Source organism: Leucoraja erinacea, chromosome 5 (genome assembly GCF_028641065.1).
Source record: "Leucoraja erinacea ecotype New England chromosome 5, Leri_hhj_1, whole genome shotgun sequence".
In the NCBI taxonomy this organism is placed as follows: Eukaryota; Metazoa; Chordata; class Chondrichthyes; order Rajiformes; family Rajidae; genus Leucoraja; species Leucoraja erinaceus.
The window spans coordinates 83,977,829-84,001,876 of NC_073381.1; the positions used below are offsets into that span (position 1 = coordinate 83,977,829).

At 42.8% G+C, this 24,048-nt stretch overlaps 1 protein-coding gene across 4 annotated transcripts in view; it reads left to right on the plus strand.

Moving 5' to 3' along the window:
- The window catches only part of mia3 (MIA SH3 domain ER export factor 3), a 77,876-nt gene that overhangs the window by 44,487 nt on the left and 9,341 nt on the right, over positions 1–24,048 (plus strand). For 3 of the 4 annotated variants that reach the window (XM_055636123.1, XM_055636124.1, XM_055636126.1), the window contains 14 exons: positions 341–362; positions 1,464–1,552; positions 3,299–3,376; positions 3,460–3,570; positions 5,379–5,450; positions 6,086–6,190; positions 6,272–6,394; positions 9,491–9,602; positions 11,274–11,326; positions 11,418–11,508; positions 13,715–13,853; positions 14,661–14,762; positions 16,277–16,337; positions 22,740–22,775. In XM_055636123.1, the coding sequence (XP_055492098.1) occupies positions 341–362; positions 1,464–1,552; positions 3,299–3,376; positions 3,460–3,570; positions 5,379–5,450; positions 6,086–6,190; positions 6,272–6,394; positions 9,491–9,602; positions 11,274–11,326; positions 11,418–11,508; positions 13,715–13,853; positions 14,661–14,762; positions 16,277–16,337; positions 22,740–22,775 (1,194 nt within the window). The remainder of the gene's footprint in view (positions 1–340; positions 363–1,463; positions 1,553–3,298; positions 3,377–3,459; positions 3,571–5,378; positions 5,451–6,085; positions 6,191–6,271; positions 6,395–9,490; positions 9,603–11,273; positions 11,327–11,417; positions 11,509–13,714; positions 13,854–14,660; positions 14,763–16,276; positions 16,338–22,739; positions 22,776–24,048) is intronic. The other variant, XM_055636125.1, reaches the window with a different exon arrangement.

Consider the following 24,048-nt stretch of genomic DNA (forward strand, 5'->3'; position numbering starts at 1 on the left):
TAAAAAAAAAAAATATATATATTGTTTTGCTTTGGAGTTGTTTTTTTCTGTAATGTTTCATGTGGTTGAGTTTGTGGCACTATGTTGCAGCATTGGTGATAGTGGTTTGTGGTCATGAGTAAGAATGCAGCAGCTGATGGTAACAATTTGTCTATGGCAGCATTCAAACTGGAGTGCTTTTTATTGTGGAGGATGTTGGTTATTGTGGAGGATCCCTGGAGGTTCTGGTGAGCCACAATTTGTGAAACAACATAGATGCTGAACTAGCAAAGCCATGTTATTTTGCCATGCTTTGGTTATGGTTTATACAACTAACAGAAATTCAATTATTTTGTTTCAGGTGAAGAGCAGAATATATCAAAGTAAGTGTCCAACAAGTACTTGGGTTTAAACTTACAAATCATTTTTGTTTAATAGGTATTATTTTTCCTCAGCTTGCATTGTAATGACTGCACATGAATAGAGATAATGAAGGCCTTTCCTGTTGGGTTGTAATCTGCTTTGTTGACCTTGTTTGCTGTTACTGAGTGGTGTTCCTTAACACTGCCATCTGAATGAAGAGCATTAGAAACAATTTAACTGGGGGTGGGGGTGTAAAGAAATTGCAGGAAAATGATCCTGTGTTTATGGTGTCTAGCATAAAGTGAAGGAGTAACTCAACCAGCCTTCCATTCATGGCTCAAGGTTGGCTGCGGGAGGCATCCCCAGGGCACAAAGGTAGAACATATCCAAGTAAGGAGAGAGACGATGATTCTGGTGGACCGGATGGAGCAGATGACTGCTTTGGGCTTCTATGGCCAGCTGCTGCTGGGACTTGGGCAATGGTGTCAAAACCTGCCGGCTCTTGCATATAGACTCAATTAGCTGTTTCTACGTATTCTCTACTTAACTTGTGTATGACAGTAATCTTACTGATCTGTATGCAAAATAAAATACACTGTACCTTGATGCGCATGATAATAAAGAACCATTAAACCATCTCTGGAGGACATGGCTAGGTGATGTTTCAGATCTGGACTTTTTCAGACATTCATGAGCTCCAGAGATGCAGCCTGACCTGTGGCGTTGCTCCAGCAATTTATGTTCCACACCAGGTTCTAGCATTTGCAGTTCCTTGTATATCCAGTGCTGTGATTATCCTCAGTATATCAAAATAGTTACGTTCTTGTAGAAGGCAGAAGCAGGGAATTTGTTTCGGTTGCTACACTCAGCAGCACTGATGAAGCCAGTTAAATCGCTCATACTAGTTTAGACCCCGTAACTGTTGGGATATATGTGATTGAATTGGAGATCGGTTTGATTCTGCACAGCATAGTGAATGTTGTCCACCATATTAGCCCAGGACAGCACCTTTCACTTTTGGAGTGAACTTCGCTGTCCAGGTATTTCTCAGTTAATTGATTCTTTAAACCATATTGACACATAAATTAAGTTGGCTGTGAAATGTTTCCCTCTCTTCCCAGTCTCTGAAAAACAGATAGCTGAGAAAGTCAAGCAGCTTATTCAGGAAAAGACGGAGGTTTTGGAGAAATTGTCCACTTATGAAAAGAAGGTACAGATCAAAATTTCTACAAAGCTTTGTTGAAATTTTAAGTGTGTGTATTTATGCGGAAGATAACATGTTATGATGGTCTTGATAAACAATAACCTGCTCACAGATCGTGTAAATCCACTGTCTTGGGAGTTAGTTCCCCAGAGTTTGCATTTAAGTTTCCTTTGGTTTGAATGTTATTTAAATCTCCTCTTCTGAGCGCATGTTGAACAATTCTGTGACATAAATGAAGAAAATCTAGAGGCAAAATCCATGAAGGAAATGTTTGCACAGAGACATTTTGGATCCTTATTGATCTTTATGAATGTGTAGAGTGTGCGGCACACTCCCTGGGTTGCTGATGGTCACTGGGTTTATGACATGTTCATGTTTTGTATCCTCTTTCATTAGTTGCCCAGTAGATTTAGGTGGTTACCTGTTCAATGGATATTAGCTTTCTTGGTCAAGCAATTGGAGCGTTGAAAATTGTGGGTCAATGCAGCTTGGTGTAATCACTTCAATTTTGAATCATAGAATTGTACAGCACAGAAACATGCCCTTTAGTCCACCATATTGATACTAATGCTCCATTCCTTTCCATTTCACTGCATTAATTCCTTGATGCCAGATAAGTGCTGCCCACTGTGAGAGTTTAATAAACTGTTGGGAGGAGGTTGATGTGTCGATAACTAGGAATAAGAGATATTAAGAATTTGATTTTGATTTTAGCAGATTGAAAGTGTATAAAGGAAAATGATTCCTTCAGACTATTTCTGTGGAAATTGGGAAAACTGAGGGAGAAAGAAAATAATGTGAAAAAATGGAAAAGGCAGCTTACCACAGAGGAGAGCAGAGAATCTCCATGCGAGAGCAGGGATGTTAATCACACAGTGGACAGATAGGGCTGCTTCCTTGCAGTTTCAGCAATTCAGTCCTAACCCCATGTGAAGTTTGCACATTGTTGTCATTCCTCTGACTGCATGGGTTTCCCCCTGTGTTTTCCTTCCCCCCCCCCCCCCCTCTAATCCCAATGATGGGCGGGTGGATAGGTTAATTGGCCGTTGCAAATTGCCCCAATGTGTGGGTGAGTGGTGGAATTTGGGAGAAGTTGAGGAGAACATGGGGAGAATGTAAATGGCATTCATGTAAATTGGTGGTTAATGGTTAGTGCAGACTCAGTGGGTTAATGGTACTATTTCTGTTGTGTCAGCAATAATTTCCTTCTATCCTACGAACATTTGAGAAATGTTCAAAGCACCTATATGGATGGGGAAATGATCCCAAATGGACTGTGTGAGCATTATATCACAATTGTACATTTTATCTGGTATTTTAAAATGTACGTTCTTTTTCTTTCCTCTCTCTCTCTTCACCACCTTGGACTACTTAGTTGGAGGAAGCCAAAATCCTTATGGATGAGGCCCAGAATGTGAAATCCACAACTTCTGTTGAGACTAAGGAACTTGAGGTGAGCGAGGTAGTATTGTACAATGTGTAGCAGTGGTTAATTGATATTCTTTGCATAAACATAACGACTTGTCTGTACCCTAAGGAATCACGCCAGCAATAATTGAATCTTCTTTCCTACGAACATCTTTGAGAAAATGTTCAAAGCAGCCTATATGGATGGTGGGGGAAAAAATTATCCCAAATGTGCTGTGTGAGCATTATATCACAATTGTACATTTTATCTGGTATTTTAAAATGTACGTTCTTTTTCTTTCCTCTCTCTCTCTTCACCACCTTGGACAGATTTGGACTACTTAGTTGGAGGAAGCCAAAATCCTTATGGATGAGGCCCAGAATGTGAAATCCACAACTTCTGTTGAGACTAAGGAACTTGAGGTGAGCGAGGAGTATTGTACAATGTGTGGCAGTGGTTAATTGATATTCTTTGCATAAACATAACAACTTCTCTGTACCCTAAGGAATCACGCCGGGAGCTAGAACAGGTGAATCTTCATTTGGAGACCCGAGTGAAAAATCTGCAGGCATCTCTAGAAAAAGAGAAGGAAGAGAATACAAAACAGCAGACTATGGTAAGGAAATGGTGGGCTATTTTTGAAAAGAGGTGCTTGGAATTATTTCCTCAGTGTGCTGGAATGGAAGTGGCATGGGATTGTATGTGGGACAGGAGAGGAATTTCAGATGTGTGCAGACTGGACCAACATGTCTTGATTCAAGAAAGAAAAAAGCAGAGTTGCATCAGAATCTAGAAAATAAATTGGGATAACCGGAATGTGTTCCAGAAGGAGATGACCTCACCAGCATGAAGCTGCTTGGAATTCAGTTGGAAGCATTTATTATGAGAAGCATCTAGAAATTGATGATATCAGCTAATATCAACAAGGACTCGTGTCACCCTGGCTTTGCGCTCATCTTGCTGCTACCAATTGGGGAAAATGTACCATTACCTCCAGAGAACCATTACCTCCAGGTTTTTCCCATAAACCATCAGACCCATGAACCACACTGCACAACCCTGACTACCATCTTGCCTCAGCACTGAATACTATACTTTGTCTAAGGTTGCATTACGCACTTCAGCTTGAACCAATATCGCCTGGTTATAGCATTACGAACAAATATACAAAAAAACAATAATACAATAATAATAAATACAGGAAATATACAATAAACATTAATGCAATAAATTATGTGATGCAAATGTGCCTATAAAGCTATAGCAAGTAAGTTTCATTGAAAAGGACACAAAGTGCTGGAGTAACTCAGCTGGTCAGGCAGCATCTGTGGAGAACATGGTTAGGTAATGTATTAGGTCGGTTCCCTTCTCCAGAGATGCTGCCTGACCCGCTGAGTTATGCCAGCATTTTATGCCCTTTTGTGTTAAACTAGCATCTGCAGTTCCCTTACTTTACTTTAGACTTTAGAGATAGTCACCACCATCCCTGGCAGCATGTTCCAGACACCCACCACACTCTGGATAAAATCAAAACTACCCTGTGCATTTGCTTTAAACGTTTCCCCTCTTACCTTAAACCATACCCACTAGTCTTTAACAATTCCATCCTGGGAATGAAAGGTTCTGACTGTCCACCCTAACTAGCCCTTCCTCAAACCATTGGCATCATTCCCAATTCTTTCTCTGTTACATTGGCAACTGCTTCTGTGAAGCCTCCTGAATCCACGCAGAGCTCGTTGATTTCATCAAATTTGCTACTAACTTCCAGCCGGCAATTGGAGTATCTGACACCTCTCTCCCCTTTCTCAATGTCTATCTCTCGCCATCACAGGGAACAAAGTATTGACAAGTATCTACTACAAACCCACTGACCCACAGCTACCTTGACAATTCCTTCTCCCACCACGCCTCATGCGAGGACATCATCCCTCTCTTCAGTAAATGTGGCTTTCACTGTCTCCACACCTCCCACGACTATTGTGAATGGATCCCTCATCCATGTCTGCTTTATGTCCCACAGTTCTGCTCTCGCTCCCCCTTCCTCCAGACAGAACAAAGATAGAATACCCCCGTTCCTCACCATTCATTCCACCAGCCTCCGCATCCAACACACCATTCATCGACAAAGACATCACCTTCAATGTGATCCCACCACTAATCACAACGTCCTGCTCCCGTCCCTATATTCATTTTTCAGAAAGATCACTCTCTCCGCAACTCTTTTAGCCACTCAACCCATCCCAACCAAACCATCCGATAATGTTACTAATATAACACTAATTGTTAGAACCAGCATTTTGACGCTAGGATATCTGTAAATTTCAAACACAGCCAATAATTCTCAAGATGCATTGCTGTTGGTAGATCAACAAAATCTTTATTTTTTGCATTAAATTTTTCTCTTTTTCTTTTTTACCACTCCAGATTGTAGATACTCAAAAATCTGTGAAAAAATTGCAGAAGGTTAATTCGGCTCATTTAACTGATCTGTCGCAGGTAAGACAGCCTTAAATTTATTTTTAATTACGTGGACAAATGTGACCTGCATGGATTGTACGGAACATTGTGGCTATGGGATCTGGATAGTTCTTTGCCTGGGATTTCCTAAATGCATCGTCCATATTCCAAGAAAGTCGAGGGCAGCTGATGCACTGCCACCTGCTGGCTTCCCTCCAAAGCGCACACCATTCTGATTTGAAAATGTATTGCCGTTGCTTCATTCTTGTACATCCAAATCCTAGAGCTCTCAACCAAAAGCATTGTGTGTGTGTGTGTATCTTCATCTACAATAGCAGCTCACCAGCATCTTCTCAAGGGTCACTGCGGTTGGGTAATAAATGCAGATCTTGGTAGCAGTATCAGACCCGAAAAATAAACAAACATAGAAATAAAAAAATCTCTGACAATCCCACACTGGCTCAATTCTGTACTCAGTACCAGCAAGAAAAGTCCTGCAAAGACTTGGAGGTTGTACCCTAATGGAGGAACTAACCAGCATGGCCATTAGCAACTGTCAGTGTGAATTTCTTCCTTGGGCCTGTTCCAGTCCCCCGGGGTTTGTCATTGTTTCCAAGAGACTTCACTTTGCCGAAGTGAGAGTCATTACCTAACTTTGATGTGTATCCGTTTAGGTTCAGGGAGCCCTTAGTGCGACCAAAGCAAATGAAGAGAAACTGCAAACAGATCTACAGTCTATGATTGAAAAAAATACAAGGCTCAAGCAGAGCAAAAGTCAGGTGAGTGTTCCCTTTGCTCTAAGCAGCCAAACTGAAGTGATCCAAGGTTATTAACAAAGGCTTCATTTTGTGGGTTTGCAGCTGCTGAAAGAGGCAGAAGGCTGGAGCGAACGACACAGTGAACTTAATGAGCAAATTAAGCTCTGCCAGAAAGCACAGAGGGACCTCGAGGAAACCCTGGCTTACAAGGACAATGAAATTGAGGTACACTGAGAAAGCTTTAGAATTGGTTCATTCTCTTCACTGTATCGTTGGAAGTATTTTATGTCACCAATTAATGGCAAACGGATCAAGTAATTCTAAGCAAGACAACTAGAGGTCGAAAAGTAGTGCGTGACTAATCTTTTGAGGATGTAACAAGTAGAAAGGATAAGGGGGAGCCAGTGGATGTGGTGTATCTGGACTTTTAAAAAGCCTTTGACCAGGTCCCATACAAGAGATTAGTGTGCAAAATTAGAGCACATGGTATTGGGGGTAGGGTATTGACATGGATAGAGAACTGGTCAGCCGACAGGAAGCAAAGAATAGGAATTAACGGGTCCTTTTCAGAATGGCAGGCAGTAACTATTGGGGTGTCGCAAGGCTTGGTACTGGGACCCCAGTTATTTGCAATATAAACGATTTAGACGAGGGAATTAAATGTGACATCTCCCATGTTTGCGGATGACACAAAGCTGGGTGGCAATGTGAGCTGTGATGAGGATGCTTTGAGGCTGCAGGGTGACTTGGATGGGTCGGATGAGTGGGCAGATGCACGGCAAATACAGTATAATGTGGATAAATGTGAGTTTATCCACTTTGGTGGCAAGAACAGGAAGGCAGATTATTACCTGAATGGTGTAGAAAAGAACTGCAGATGCAGGTTTAAATTGAAGGTAGGCACAAAATGCTGAAGTAACTCAGCGGGACAGGCAGCATCTCTGGAGAGAAGGAAAGGGTGACGTTTCGGGTTGAGACTCTTCTTCAGACTGATGTTGGGAGTGGGCGGACAGAGATACACTCAGCAAAATCAATAACCCCACTCTCACCATTGACGGCACCACTGTCTCCCCATCTCCCCAGGCCCGCAACCTTGGCGTGATCTTTGATTCCACCCTCTCCCTTGAGCCTCACATCCGCCATGTCATTAAAACCTCCTTCTTTCATCTCCGCAACATCGCCAAACTCAGACCCTCTCTCACACCTCCCGCTGCTGAAAGACTCATCCATGCCTTCATCTCCTCCCGACTGGACTACTTCTCCTTGGCATCAGCTCCATCTACATCAACCGACTCCAACTGGTCCAGAACGCAGCCGCCCGACTCATCACCCACACCAAATCCTGGCATCACTCCGGTCCTCAAACAACTTCACTGGCTTCCCATCTCCCACCGGATCACCTACAAAATCCTGATCCTCACCTACAAAGCCCTCCACCATCTGGGCCCCCCCATATTTCACTGACCTCCTCTCCCCCTACCAACCCTCACGGTCCCTCAGATCCACATCAGCCGGTCTCCTCTCCATCCACAAGTCCAACCTCCGCAGTTTTGGGGACAGAGCCTTCTCCAGGGCAGCTCCCAGGCTCTGGAACTCCCTCCCCCAACTGATCCGCAATTCCGTGTCCCTCACCATCTTCCAGTCCCGCCTCAAGACCCATCTCTTCACCTCTGCCTATCCTTGGCCCCACGTCCCCCTCCCTTTTCATCTGTGCATTAATTGCCTCATATTGTGTTTTGAATTGTATTCTGTCTTTACTTTGTGTACTAGTCATGTCTCTACTATTTATTTAATTCCCCTTGCATGTTTTTCCTCTACCTACTAAATTTTTGTAAGGTGTCCTTGAGACTCTTGAAAGGCTCCCATAAATAAAATTTATATTATTATTATTAAAGATAGAATGTAGTCGGAGACAGTAAGACTGGTGGGAGAACCGGGGAAGGGGTTGAGAGTGAGGGAAAGCAAGGGCTATTTGAAGTCAGAGAAGTCAATGTTCATACCGCTGGGGTGTAAGCTGCCCAAGCGAAATACGAGGTGCTGTTTCTCCAATTTGTGCTGGACCTCACTGACAATGCAGGAGGCCCAGGATAGAAAGGTCAGATTGAGACTGGAAGGGGGAGTTCAAGTGCTGAGCCACCGGGAGATTAAGGTGAAGGCAGACTGAGCAGAGGTGTTCAGCGAAATGATCGCTGAACCTGTACTTGGTCTCGCCGATGTACAGAAGTTGACACCTGGTAGTGATTAGTTTTTATTTTATAAAGATGTATACTGTATTAAGAAGATGTAGGTGGAAAGGTGGGGTTCTTGTTTTGAAGTTCTGAGAAAGAGCTGAGGTGCAGGTCTGATATGAAAACACCTTGTGAGTGCTAAAATTAAATGCAGGCATCAAATTCTTTATTTGATTTTGCTCCTCCTTGCCCTTCTGTGTCATCTTATTTTGAGCTCTTTCACTGATGCAACATGTTGAAAACCATGAGCTAGATTTGAAAGTACAGTCTGAGTCGAGTTTTCACAATCATTCTTTACTGAAAAGTGCAATGAATGTGAAGATTAGTAGCAAATGTTTTATTTCAGCAAAATCAAATGGATTATTCTTGCAGAATCGCAGAATGTGGAAACAGGCCCATCGACCCAACTCATCCGTCCCCACCCACATTTTTGCCTGAACTAGTCCCAATGACATGCATTTAGTCTGCATCCCACGAAAACTTTTCCATCCATAAACAAATCCAAATGTGCTTTAAAAGTGGCTATTGTACCCACCTATACGACGTTCTCCAGCTCGTTCCATATATCCACCATCCTCTGTGTGGAAAAATCTGGCTCCTGGGTCCCCTTTATGTCCTTCCACTCTCACCTTAAAATCTGTAAACCCCTTTTGCCTTCCATATGTTAAGCGGTCTTTCGTGTCCATCTTCCACGTTCCAAATGTTGACATCGCTGTCATCGTCCGTACGCAGGCTTCCGGCGACAATCAGTGGGAGCCATCACTTGTTGCAATAGATGATGGTGGTAGCTGAATTTGCTCAGGATACTTCCAGTTTCCAGCCCCGCAACGTGCTAGAAATTACAGAGAGGAATGTTGGGCTGAATTGCCAGTTTATCTGCTAAAAATAGAATGAAATCCCAGTCATTTTGTTGCTTCTGAGCAAGTGAGGGAAATGTGCCATGAAGCCATTCTTAGAAAGCATTTCCCATGGGTATCTTGCATTTAAGTGATTTTTACCCTAATGGGCTGGTGAGAATGTGTCTTCAGCTCATCTTTTAGGAATCTAAATCTCTGTCGTGGTATAACCTGACTCATTCATGTCCAATGTCCAGGTGCTGAGCGACTGTGTGATGCAGCTTAGGCAGCTCGACACAGAATGTGACGATGAAGATAACGGATGGGATAAGGAAGTGGATGGCGAGGTGGCTAATGGTGAGCTGCCAGGTAAAACTAATGCAATCAAACCAGATCACTTGACAAACAGGATGTCAATATTAATACCACTGCAAAATATTCCATTAACACAGAATTTGATAATTAAATATGTTTAAACAAGTCAACAGTATTGACTTGGGGCCTGCAATCACACTATTTAATGATGTGCCAGGATGCAATTTATATTTGTGTAGCATCTTTCATGTGGTAAAATATCTCCAACCCTTCACAGAAAAAAAAATAACAGCGTGCCACATCATATAAAATCTGCCATTCGAATTAAAGTTTGTTCAAAGACTGAGGATTTAGATTTGGAACTGTTGGCTGCAGGGATGTTTGGAGTTTCCCTAATCACAAAAGCTAACAAACTGATGGGATTGTGCAGCAACATAAATTAATGATGCTGAGGTGCCAAAGTTGCTTTGGTAATGATGTTTGTGAAGGTTACAGTGAAGAGAGTGGCAGTAAAGCCTTGGAGGTATTTGTACATCTGGATGAAAGTGTTACATGGTGCCATTATTGAATCAGGTTATGGATTTTAGATGTTAAAAAAATGGGAAGCAGGGAGCCTAAACTTGACCTCTCTAATCTTGGGCTCTAAGGAGATCAATTGCACACAATTTGCCCTGGTCCATTAGTTATATAGGAAACCCAATGGCAATGCACTTGGTAATACGGAGAGATCTCGTGTTGATATTTGTTGCACAGATGCCAAATCAGAATACTATTTCCATGAAATAGTTTACTACTTTTAGAACTGAATACTGCAATGTAGACCTTTGGATATTTGGCCAACGGCTCACGTGTGCAAGCATCTCCTTTCAAAACAGTCGTTAGAGTAAGCAACACCATAGTCCGAGTAACCCATCTGATTCAGCAACTTTATTTAGGGAAAGGAAGTTGTCATTCTTCAGCAACTTTATTTAGGGAAAGGAAGTTGTCATTCTTGCTCCCATCTGCCCTATGAATTGGTGTAATCTTACATTAGTTGCCAATTGATGTATGAGATCGGAGAAAGAATAGGCAACTTGACTATTTCATGCTTTTGTGATTTAGTACGGTGGTGGATTGATCAAAACCTAAACTATGCATTCTATTCTGCCTGTGGATACCTTTTATCCCTTGGTTACCAATATTTATTATACCTCATACTTAAAATATTCAGACAGTTTCTGTTCAGGTATATTCAGTTCAAAGACTGGTGGCATTCTGAGAGAATGGTAACCCATTGTTGGAAGATTCTTCCACAAAAGGAAATACACTCTCATCTTGTCAAAATTCTTGGGAGTCAAGTCACTCCTCGGTTTTCTAAACACCAGCAGATACAAGATGAGTTGGTTCAATTTTTCCTCATAAGATAACTCACCCATTCCTGTGGCACACCACCTGTTTCATCTTGTCAACCAAATAAAGATATGTTTGCATTGTTCCCACTTGGCCACCCAATCTTCCATCCATGTTAACACTACATCCTCAAGCCTGAGAACAAATAAAATAATTGTTGCTGTTTTTAAGAATTATTTCCATGCACAGATGGGAATGCATTCCCTGGTGGTTATGGTCATTCTTAGGTCATTTATAGCATCCAAAATGCGCTCAAAATTTTGAGGGAAATTGGGTTATTAAATGCTGTTTCAATGTTTTGTTTATGGTTTTTACTCTTTGAAATATTCATTGTAGATAAAAACAAGAAGACAAAGATGAAGATACAACAAATGATGGATGTTTCGAGGGTGAGATGAAGGAAAAATGTATTTGACTATGAGTATGATTTGATTGTTTGATGTACAGGAATGTAATTTTCCCTTGAACCTTATTTTTAAGGTAAAAACTACCTTGAAGATCATTGAAGAGGAAAAGGATCATTTCCAAGCCAAGCTGACAGATGAAATAAAAGCAAGGCGAGAACTGGAGGGTAAGATGAGTTTTAGTTTTGTGTGAATAGATGGAGATTCGTCTTTCTTACCAATAAGTTGATGATTAGTTTAGTTTGGAGGAAACGGGCCCTTGGGTCCACGAACTCAGTGCTGTCCAGTGATCTCCATACACTAGCATTATCCTACACGCTAGGGACAACTTACAATATTTACCGAAGCCAATTAATCTGCAAACCTGTACGTCTTTGTAGTGTTGAAAGAAATCAAAGCACCCAGAGAAAACCCATGGGATCACGGTGAGAAGGTACAAACTCCATACAGATAGCACATGTAGTCAGGATCGAATCTGGTCTCTGGCGCTGCAAGACAGCAGCTTGACCGCTGTGCCACTGTTTGATGAACATATTCTCTCTCATTGGATAAAGGCTGTTTTATAAACTGGCAGAGTGGCGGTCTATATTTTTCACTTCCTAATTCACCTATCGTTGATGCAGAGCTGCCTAGACAAGTATTTATTTTCTTTTTTTTTCATGGTTTCTTGCCATTTCTCCTGCAGGTCAGAAGAGTTAGTTTTCATGGTGAAAAAAGGGAAAGTATGAAATATGCTACAGAATATCTGATATTTAGTCACTTTTTTGAAGCTTGGGCTGCATCATTCCATTAGTTATAGCGACTCATAGAGTCAGTCATACAGTGTGGAAACAGGCCCAACTTGCCCACACTGGCCAACATGGCCCAGCTACATTAGTCCCACCTGCCTGCGTTTGGCCCATATTCCTCCAAACCTGTCCTATCCATGTACCTGTCTAACTGTTTCTTAACACTGGGATAGTCCCTGCCTCAACTACCTCCTCTGGCAGCTGGTTCCATACACCCACCACCCTGTGTGTGAAAAGGTTACCCCTCAGATTCCTAATAAATGTTTACCCCTTTACCTTAAACCTGGCCTTCGATTCCTCTACTCTTGGCAAGAGACTCTGTGCATCTACACAATCTATTCCTCTCTTGATTTTATACACCTCTATATGATCATCCCCTCATCCTCCTGCACTCCCAGCCTACACAACCTCTACCTTTATTTTTTTTAACTGTAAATAGTAGAACTTTAGTCCTTCCCGAAAGAGAAGAGATCCCATGTTCATTTTTGTGAAAGCACCACCCTTTAGTTGCAAATTAGAGACTGGTTTCTGATTTCTACGGTGATATGAGGCTGGTAAACATAACAAAATTGCCAAATGGTCTGTCCAACATATGCTTTTCTTGTACATTTTCCAGATGCAGGTTACAATGTAATTTGGGGAACTCTGAGATTAGATATGGAATTAGTCATTGTTGAGATGTACAAGAGTCTTAAAGTGAGGGGAGAGATTGAAGCGAGACCTCCGGGGCTACTCTTTCATTTGGACTATAGTCCATATTTGGAATGAGCTACCAAAAGAAATTATAATCATGACTTTCCAAAGATATTTGGACAGATGTATGGCTAGGAAGAGTTTGGAGAGCTATGGATGAAATGCAGGCGAATAGAACAAGCCTAGTAGGCCAGCTTGTTTGGCTTGGACAAGATGGGCCATAGGGCCTGTTTCCATTCTGCATAGCTTTATGATGCTAGATTGTCAGTGCATTCTCTCATGACCTCCATCTAGTCTGTTCTACATAGTTAAATATATGGCATAGACATTACCCTTCCTATCATGTGTTTCCTAAGAAGAGCAGAAAAAACTATATCTCCAGAGCATTTGGAGTTGGTGGGGAGGGTAAAAGAAAAATCTAGGAAAATATTCTTTGGTCAACTTTGGTGATCAATGTTACACCAAATTCCCTCTCAACCCTTACCTGATAGAGCTTCTGCATCACAGGCCAGAGACCCGGCTTCCAGCCTGACCTCGGGTGGTGTCTGTGCGGAGTTTGCATGTTCCCTGGTTTCCTCCCACGTCCCAAAGACGTGGGTTTGTAGGTTAATTGGTCTCTGTAAATTGCCCTTAATGTGTAGGGTGTGGGAAAAGTGGGATAACATGGAACTAGTGTGCACGGGTTGGCGTGAACTTGTTGGGCTGGAAGACCTGTTTCCATGCTGTATCACTAAACCATAGATCTATTTATCTGTGGTTTAAACCAAAGTTCCTAACGGATAAGTAAAGTTGATTGATTGATTGATTGATTTGAAAAGACTAGCATTGCGGAAGAGTGAGAAATACTAACTGACCACAAAAAACCTTTTATGTTCATTTATTCCTTACATAGAGCAAATTAAACAGCTTGAACACAACTCCGCAGCCAACGCCACAGAAAAGTCGAAGCTTGAGAATGAATTTAAAACAATGCAGCAGAAGTTGGAAATCCTGACAGAGCTCTACCACCAGAAGGAGATGGCCCTGCAGAAGTAAGGCAGCATTGTACCTGGGGTTGGGGGGGGGAAGTGGGAATATCAGGCAAAGAAAGTATCAGGAAGAAATAGAGCTGCTGGAGGAATTCAGCACGTCAGGCTGTGGAGGCGGATGGACAGTCAACGTTTCAGGACCCTTCATCTCGACTGGACGAGTGGATGGATAAATAGGCATAATAAAGAAGTTGGGGCTGGAGCAAGAGCTAGCAAGTGATAAATACCAGTGCCAGAATGGTCAATTGGGTTGCGTCCACATTTGGTATGCCCCTCATTTAATGTGGTGGTTCAATGCCACTGAGTGGCAGAGCCACGTTGCTGTGGATCACAGTGGCAAGATCGTGTAAGAATGGCAAAGAGAAGCAGATTTTCAACTTTTTAACCCGAGATGGAAGGAGTGCGATTTTGTAATCATGATCTTCTGTCCTGTCTGTCCCAAGGAGTGAGACCATGCATTCTTCTCAAAGGCTAGATGTATGGATATTTAGACAATACTGACCTTGCTGTTGATGTTGCCTGAATTGGCTTGGTGGAACATTCAGTCCTAGACAGTAAAGGACATAAGGAATGAAAGTAGCAGGAAGCTGCTTAACTCTCCCTGCTGCTTCACCCAGTTCAGTAAGGTGATGGTCCTTTCAGTTCCTCATTCATTACAATGCTTCAGACTGCAAGTTGTTATCGAGATTTTCAGCTCTTTGTGTTTGTGTTGATATCAGTTATTTGTTCTTTGTTCAGATTGCTGATGATATTCATTAAATGAAGTGTTAGAAATTGACTGCTTAATTAATTCCCCTCTTCCATTGATAGGAAGCTGACCCAAGAAGAGTGTCAGCGTCAAGAGAAGGAGCTGAAGCTAACTGTGGCTGATGACAAAGCGCTTCAGGCACACAAGGACGTGAAAATGTACAAGTGAGTGGCTCTATCCTTTCAGGTTATTCATGTGGAGAGCGTGCATTACAACGAAGAGATCTCATTTACTTGTTTCTGTGACCGATTTCTTACATATATAGCAGCCAATTAAATAAAATATATTTTTTAATCTGGTCAGTGTTGTGTCTTGCTACCTTGTCCAAACAACAATGTGGCAATGACCAGACTGTCTTTTGATGGTAGTTGAGAGGTGATGTTGGAGAATCCCCTCGTGTCTCCTCAAATCTTCTACGTCCATTTGGGTGGGCAGTCTGACCCGTTGATTTTAAGATCTCGTCCAAAAGATGAGACCTTGCAGCCATAACGTGGCTGCAAGGTCACTGCTCAAATCTCTGGTGTGGAGGCAACATCCACATCAAAGCCTGCAGCCTTTGACAGCAAGAACTACCTGGTATCAAATAGTTCTTCACACATATTTTATACCATGTTTAATCTGACGATATGCAGCCTCTGTTTCGATTGAAACTTTTTCTCTAGCCCTTGCAATTCTCAGCACTGCTTCGTGTAACCTGCATTATATAACCCAATAGATTAGATATGTAACCCAGATTTTGACGATAGACCATTGCATATGGGATTGGTCTCATTGTCTTATCTCAAAATTCATATATGAAACCTGTTCTGCTAATATGCAGATCTGGTCACACAGTTATAGGAAGGATATCATTCAGCTAGAAAGGATGCTGAACAGATTCACTAGGATGTTACTGGAACTGGAGGACATGAGTTGTAAGGAGAGACTGGATAATCTTGGCCTTTTCCCCTTTAGCCTCTGGGAGAATCTGGGATGATCTTTATAGAAGTATTTAAAATCATGATGGGCATAGATAAGATGAATGGTCACATTTCTTTCCCAGGATATGGGAGTTGGAAACTAGGTGTAGATTTAAGATGAAAGGAAAAGATTTAAAGACCTATGGTAGAAGGTGGGGAGCATGTGAAATAAGCTGCTAGAAGAAATGGTGGAGGCGGATTCAGTTGCAATGTTTAAAAGGCATTTGGGGCAGGTACATGAATTGGAGGTTTTAGAAGCATATATGGGAAATTGCAGATAAATAGAACTAGTTCAGGTGGGCAACTTGGTTAGAAAAACGTGGTTTTGGGTCTGAACCCTTCAGAGGAAGGTTCCCGAACAAAAACGTCACCTATCCTTTTCTCCAGAGATGCTGCCTGACCCGCTGAGTTACTCTAGCACATAGTCTATCTTTGGTTAGCATGGATGAGTTGGGCCAGACGACCTGTTTCCATGCTACATAACACTGGCTGTATGACTCGTTCTTGCTTTTTATGGATTCAACTAAGAACATTTTCAGTCAGTTAATAGCAATTATTTTCTGTGGGCAGCACCTGCCTTTCTTTGCAGCAGTCTTCTGATTTGGTTATACTAAATTAGCTGCAAGAAAATCTCGCAATATCTTTGTTACAAAACTTTGCACTACTCTGGTTTATTTTCTAATCTACAGTCCTTGCTAATTCTCTTTTTAACTTAATAGGCAAAGAATTCAAGAAATGGAGGAAGAGCTGCAGAAGACTGAGAGATCGTTCAAGAATCAGGTAGCTGGGCAGGGTTATATGATGCATTGTTATATGATGCTCAATAATATATCTGAGGTTTGAAAGTGTTAGGGAAGTTGTAATAATTGATGTTGGATGAATATTGTAACAAACGTGGCGGATAATGACACTTCCAAGAAAGTGTCTTAACTCCCTGGCTGTGGTGCTACCTACTACTCCAGAATCTCCTTCTACCAACATCTGGCGGGGGGTAATTTATTTGGACCAGATAATACAAGTACCGTGGCTACAACACAGGTCAGAACACGAGAAGCATGTGGTCAATTATTTCATATCTTGATGTTCCAAACCCTGATTGCCATCCACAAGGCTCAAGCCAGGAGTGGGATGGAATATTCTTCACTTGCCTGGATGAGTGCATCTCCAAAAGCACTCGAAGTGCAGAACCAAAAGGATAAAGCAGCCTGCTTTATGAACACCGCATTCACCACTCTAACTATTTGTTCTCACGACCAACACACAGGCTACAAAGTGCATTGCAGTTACCAGCCTAGGGTACTGTGATAGCACCTCTCTAGTCTGTATCTCCTACTACCAGGAAAACAAGGATTTGAGGTGCATCGAAACACCACCTCCCAGTTTCTCTCCATACTGAAATGCATTGCTATCCCTTTGTTGGCGCTGGGTCTAATCTTGAAACTTCCTAACCACATTTCGGGGGCACTTCCACCAGAAGTACTCCACGGTTCAAGAAGGAAACCAGTATCTCCTCATTGAGGGCATTTATGAACAGGCAGTGTTAAGAATAAGGGGTAGGCCATTTAAGACTGAGATGAGGAAAAACTTTTTCACCCAGAGTTGTGAATCTGTGGAATTCTCTGCCACAGAATGCAGTGGAGGCCAATTCACTGGATGTTTTTAAGAGAGAGTTAGATTTAGCTCTTAGGGCTAACGGAATGAAGGGATATGGGGGAAAAAGCAGGAATGGGGTACTGATTTTGGATGAACAGCCATGATCATATTGAATGGCGGTACTTGCTCAAAGGGCCAAATGGCCTACTCCCACACCTATTTCTCTAGGTTTTTATGTCGCTACTTGCTGCGCATGTGAGAGAATAAGTGTGGACGTCACAGGGAAATAGGTGGAGGGCAGGACTGATGGAATGCTCTGAGAGCGGGCCAAATGGCTCCTATGTTGGGAGAACATGAGTGGAAAACAGAAACGACCATAGCGCAGTAGTGACAATTTTACTTCGGAGTCACGCGAGTGACTACGTGAAGAAGCCCGCCAGGACGCATGCGTGTCATATCGCTTTCACGCTTGCGGAACGACAGGCGGGGTGGAGCGTTCCCCCGCAGCGGTAAGTTTGAAACCGTGACCTGCAGGTAAGTGATTTACTCTGCGGTAGTTTTTGTTCCCCGCGCTGTTTTTACACGGGGGGGAAGCTGGACAAAATAGTGTCCACAAGTGCTGCGAGTGAAGCTGGCTGGGGAGGACCACGAAGTTGCGGGAGCCAGCAGCAGCTGAAGGCACAAGCCCGGTAAGGGATCAGCTGTGCCGACTTTTTGTCCCGCGCCGGCCAGAACACCACGGCCGGGCGGGAGACTATTCAGAATGGGGCCGTCGACTTTTGACAAGTCGAAAACGGAGGAGGCGGGGTGGAAGGACGTTCCCCCGTAGCGACAATTTAAACCAGGACCTGCAGGTAATTGCGGTCTTTTTGTGTTTTCCCATGCTGATTACAGGTGGAGAAACCATCGGGCTGCGACAAAGCTGGTGAGGGAGGACCGCGGAGCAGCGGGCAGCCAGCAGCAGCCAGCGGCACTCGGATCACCGATAGTGGGATCAGCTGTGCCCGATGTCGCCTCCGCACCGGCCAGATCCACGTGGCCGGGCAGTAAGGCTAGACACAAAACAAACAAGGTCGTGGACTCAGAGGAGTCCGACTTTGAACAACCGCGGGCGGCCAGCAACCGAGAGCGCTGGAGCCGGATGGAGTGGTGTGTGGAGCATTTGCTCCAACGTGACAGACTCCAGGAGATGGAGTCGGGTCACTGTGGGCCCTATGATAAACCCACAGCAGTACCTCTTGAAGGGCTGCACAGTGCTTCTACCTCATCAGAGGGGAGCACTGCGGGTCAGTTCTGGGCTGACCTGGAAGAGGGGTCCGCAGAAGGAAAGACAAGTGTGCAAGGGGTGCAGGGACTGTGCAAACCTGGGACCACAAAACCACCAAAAACCCACTACAGCCAAAGACAGCACCCCTATGCACCCACCAGCAGAACTGGTGAAAGCCCGAAGGCCCAGTACTCAAAACATGAGTCTTTTTAGGCCATGGCCCAGGCCGGCCTACTTGGAAGATGCGGGGACCTCCAACGCCAACCAAACCGAAAATCCAGACACCAGCGCAACAACAGCAGCGAAGAACTTACAAAAAAGAAGTCACTGGTAACTATGGAGGTAGGTGGGTCTGGTTCCCTACAAAATACAGGGAGCATGGAGGTTGGGGGGAGATTACACTCTTTTCTGAATGCATGGAGCATGTTAACAACCGATACTTACATCTTAAGCAGTATCCAGGGATATACAATATAGTTTATACACATGTACAGCCCTCCAGTTCAACATATACCGAACCGAATGTTCGTGCTTTCTGATAAAGAAAAATCAAAAGCGCAAGCTGAACTGGAGCGGCTTTACATAAAAGGTGTAATTGAGAAAACTCAACACGAACCATTAGAATTCGTGTCCAATATATTTACCAAAAACAAAAAAGATGGTGGTTGTCGCATCATCATAGATCTGACAAAATTGAATACATTTGTACAATATATTCACTTCAAAATGGAAACCTTTGTTACTGCTAAACAATTCATTTCCAAAGGTTACTTCATGGCCAGCATCGATTTAAAAGATGCTTACTATTCAGTGCCTATACGAGGTGACCACAGATGTTACTTAAAATTCAACTTTTTGGGACAACTCAGGCAGTATAAAGCACTGCCAAATGGGTTATCATCGGCTCCCAGGCTGTTCACAAAAAGTTTGAAACCAGCCCTAGCGTTTCTAAGGAAACGTAAACACATGGTCATGGCATATTTAGATGACGTACTCATTGTGGGCAAAACTTTGGAATTGGCCAAACTGTAACAGCCACAAAACAGTTATTTGAAAAACTGGGATTTATTATCCATCCAGTTAAATCTAAACTAACGCCTTCCACTACTATGGACTATTTGGGGTTCACCATTGACTCAGTTCATATGTCGGTGACTCTGCCTAAGGGAAAGGCTAGAGATTTAATAGAGGCTTGCAATAACCTCATTGACATCAGCAAACCATCCATCAGATTGGTAGCAAAAGTAATTGGCAAACTGGTGGCTTCCTTTCCAGCCACACAATTTGGACCTCTACATTACCAAAACTTTCAGAGAGCAAAAATACAAGCACTCAAAATTAATGCAGGTCACTTTGACAGACCTATGAAACTACCAATCAAAGCTAAAATGGAACTAAAATGGTGGATAGATCTGGCTTTGTTCCAATCCAATCATTGTCAGTAACCCTTCCATGGTACTACAAACTGATGCCAGTGCACTTGGGTGGGGAGCCACCAATACCATCACCAGCTGTGGAGGTAGATGGACTGCTCAGGAGGCATCATTATTACTCACACTGGGCATAAACTACCTGGAAATGTTGGGTGCATTCCATGGCCTAAAGTCATATTGTACTGGGTCATATCACCAGCATGTTAGACTACAGATAGACAATACCACCGTGGTAGCATACATTAACCACATGGGTGGAAACGAATCGACATCATGTGACAATCTGGCTAATGCAATTTGGCAATGGTGTATCCCAGAGAGATATTTGGATATCAGCCACTTACCTACCAGGAAGACTAAATTTAGTGGCAGCAACCAGGTCACGCAAATTTAATGAAAACACTGAATGGATGTTGAATAAAAAAGTATTTGCTGATATTACAGCAAAATATGGAACACCAGATATCGATCTATTCGCATCCAGACTTAACCACCAGTTATCAAATTATGTTTCATGGGAACCAGACCCTGGGGCAGCGGCGACAGATGCATTTTCGCTGCATTGGGGGGAAATTTGTTTATTTACGCATTCCCTCCTTTCTGCCTCATCAGTCGGGTATTAAGGAAAATACAACATCTGCGTCTGGTGTTTTGGTAGTACCCGATTGGCCTACTCAACCATGGTTCCCAGTGGTATTAAACATGGTATTAGAACCATGTATCACCATTCCACATAGACCAGATTTATTGCTACATCCCGTAACAAGGGATAGCCACCCATGTCATAAACATTTGAACTTATTAATTTGTAGAGTTTAAAAACACCTCTACTACAACTGGGACTGATGGACCGAACAGTGAACATGATCTCGGCGGCCCAAAGACAGTCCACCAAAAAGCAGTATCTGGTTTATATCAGGAAGTGGGAGATGTACTGCCATAAAAACAACATCACCTACAGAGACATGAACATCCCGTCTGTTCTGGAATATCTGGCAGGCCTCTACTATGATGAGGGGCTCAGTTACAGTGCCATCAACTGCGCCAGAAGTGCCCTATCGACTTACCTATGGCAGGGGACAGAGCGTTACTCTGTTGGGACTCACCCACTGGTAACAAAACTTATGAGGGGAATTTTTAATACCAATCCCCCAAGAACCAGGCACTCCCAAATATGGGATGTAAGCATTGTCCTGATGATGCTCAGGAATTGGTCTCCAGCAACAGCTCTGTCCCTACACAGACTGGCATTAAAAACAGCCATGCTAATGGCATTGGTCACGACACAGAGGGTACAGTCACTGCATAAAATAAGACTGGACAACATGACTTCCTCAACAGAAAATATTACGTTTCATATCTATGAGTTAGTAAAGCAGAACAGACAGGGATCAGCAGGCCTCGATATACAACTTAGGTCATACCCAACAGATGACCGTCTCTGTATAGTAAGACATCTGTCGTTATACATGGAGACAACGAAAATCCTTAGAGGCAATGAAGAGGCACTTTTGGTCAGCCACTAGCAACCACACAAAAGAGTGACGATCCAGACCATCTCAAGATGGCTGAAACAGGTGCTAACACAGGCTGGGGTGGATACTAATATTTTTAAATCTCATTCCACCAGGGCTGCAGCTACATCGGCAGCGATACAGTTGGATGTACCAATGGACTAAATCCTCAAGGCAGCAGGATGGTCTGGGGAAAAAAAAACAAAAAAACATTCCAATTATTTTACAACAAACCAGTAATGAAACCTGGAACGTTTGCAGAAACAATTTTAAGTTCTGTAAATTAATTTAAACCCATAAAAAGGGGTTATAATTTTGTGTTAACAAATTTTATGATTTCAATGTCGAATTCATGTCCAAATTATGTTAACACAATTCCTCCTACAGTCATCAAGGCAGACGTGATGCATGGACTCGTTTCCACGGCATGAAATCACAGAGCTTTAAAATCTTCACGTAGTCACTCACGTGACTCCGAAGTAAAATAGTAAGATTAAACGAGAACTTACCAGTTTGAAGTTTGATCTGTATTTTATGAGGAGTTACGATGAGGGATTACGTGCCCTCTGCTCCCACCCTTGATCATATACTTAACTGGTATCTCTTCTCTAATCTTACTATGTTTAGTCATTACAGTTATCTGTGATTTCACACCACTGCTTTGAAGAATGACACGCATGCATCCTGGCGGGCTTCTTCACGTAATCCCTCATCGTAACTCCTGATAAAATACAGATCAAACTTCAAACTGCTAAGTTCTCGTTTAATCTTACTATTAAAGACCATACCAGGTTGGTATGAGATATGCATCAGCTGGCAGCATGGGTATAAATGAAGTATGGGAGATGTTCTTGTAACGACACTGGTCCTTTGGGCAATTGGCCAAGAAAGAGAGATAATTGGAGCAGGTTGGAGGAAAATATGAACCATTGACTTTGGATTTGGAAGTTGGACAGACAATGACCAATCTGGCCCCTTTCTCCAGAAGGGGGAAAGTAGATAAACTATGGATTGGTCAGCTCTGTGCAAGCTGTGAGCATGTTGCACGAAGCTGCACACTATAATTGAAATGAATAATGACCTGTATGTGATGGGCCCATCAAGAAGAATCTCTTTAGGTTTATGGAAGGCAAGTGGTATCAGTCACTGTTTACGTGAGGAAATGGGCAAAAGTATTGACTTGAGAGTTTCTTGCCCCCCAACTAACGGCAGCTCTGCTGAATATCCAGTGGCTTGCCAATCCATCCTTGGCCTGGGAAACTAATAGAAATTAACGAGTTGGGTACGTTTCTCCTATTGAACCCTAAAATGGATGCAAGAGATGATTCAATATCTTCCCTTGTTACGTTATTCAGGTAAATGTTTTGTTTTTCAGGTTGCTGCGCATGAGAAGAAAGCTCATGAAAACTGGGTGAGTTTTTGTTTCACTTGTGCAGGTCAGACCATCGTTTTGGGATTGGAGCTTTATCTTTCAGTCAATTTTCCCCAGAAAAAGATGATGAACCTTTTATGTCATCTTGGCTGGGGAGTGGGTTCTCACCATTAAACTGTGCTCATAGGAAGCATTCTTTGTATAAGGCCTGGATTATCAGGAATTAACCTTGTTTGCCGATTGTCATCAAAATCCTCCAATATTTGCTGCACCTAATCTCTGTCCTATAGATGTTTATTGTTCAAAGGTAGCCACCTAACCTAATGAGTTATTTACTCGAGTAAGTTGTACAAATGTTATCTTGCTTTCCTCCTCACCTCCAATTCTCCACGTGCACTGTAAATTTTGTAACCTCGTCTCCAGTAAAAGATCTCATTCAAAAAGGGCAGGCGCTGGCTGACCATTGCTAATTGTTCCCGAAAGAGGAGATTCTGAAGAGTCCAGCCCTTTGGTGGGTCTAGATTCAGATAAAGGCCAGTTGAGAGAGAGGTGGCAGATTCCCAACTCCAGACGACTTAATGAACTGGATTGGGTTTTTACATCTGCTGTGGTTCTACCAAAATTATCTTCAGTTCCTGGTTTATTTAATTATTTGAATTCTCGGCAGCTTTGTTGTTATATGAACATTCAGCACATCTTTGCTCTGTATTTTCTCTCAGGAAGTTTTGTGAAGAAAAACTATGTCCCAGTTTTATTATTTGCATCAATCACACACACATGTCCTTGCTGGCAATACCATTTATTTAATGTCATGTCCTATTGCTTCGAGAATCATGGAATCACACAGTACAGAAACGTGCCATTCAGCACGCTGGGTTTGCATCAACCAGCGGGCATCCTATTAATCCCACTAATCCCATTTTCGAATGGTTGGTTCCATGGGAAACAGACCTACCCTCTCCAGTCTCTCCTCATAACTGAAACAGCTCCAACCCAAGCAATTCCCTATACTCTCTCCACATTGTCATCCATTCCATGAATCTTAGTGTCCTCTACTAACTTCAGTCTAATGCCTAATGCATTAAACTCTAATGACTGCTACCCATTTTATTGGTTTCAGCTTTTTGTTACCCCTCATCAAGCACCCAGGGTAGGAGATGAGAGGTTCCCAATGCCAGAAAGTGGGAAGTGGGGATCGCCATTTTTCATTTAAGTCAGTGACTTAACTCTCATGGAATCACAAGGGATTTCAGACACTGGAATCTTGAGCGAACTTCAAACTACTCGAGGAATTCAGCAAGCATCTGAAGAA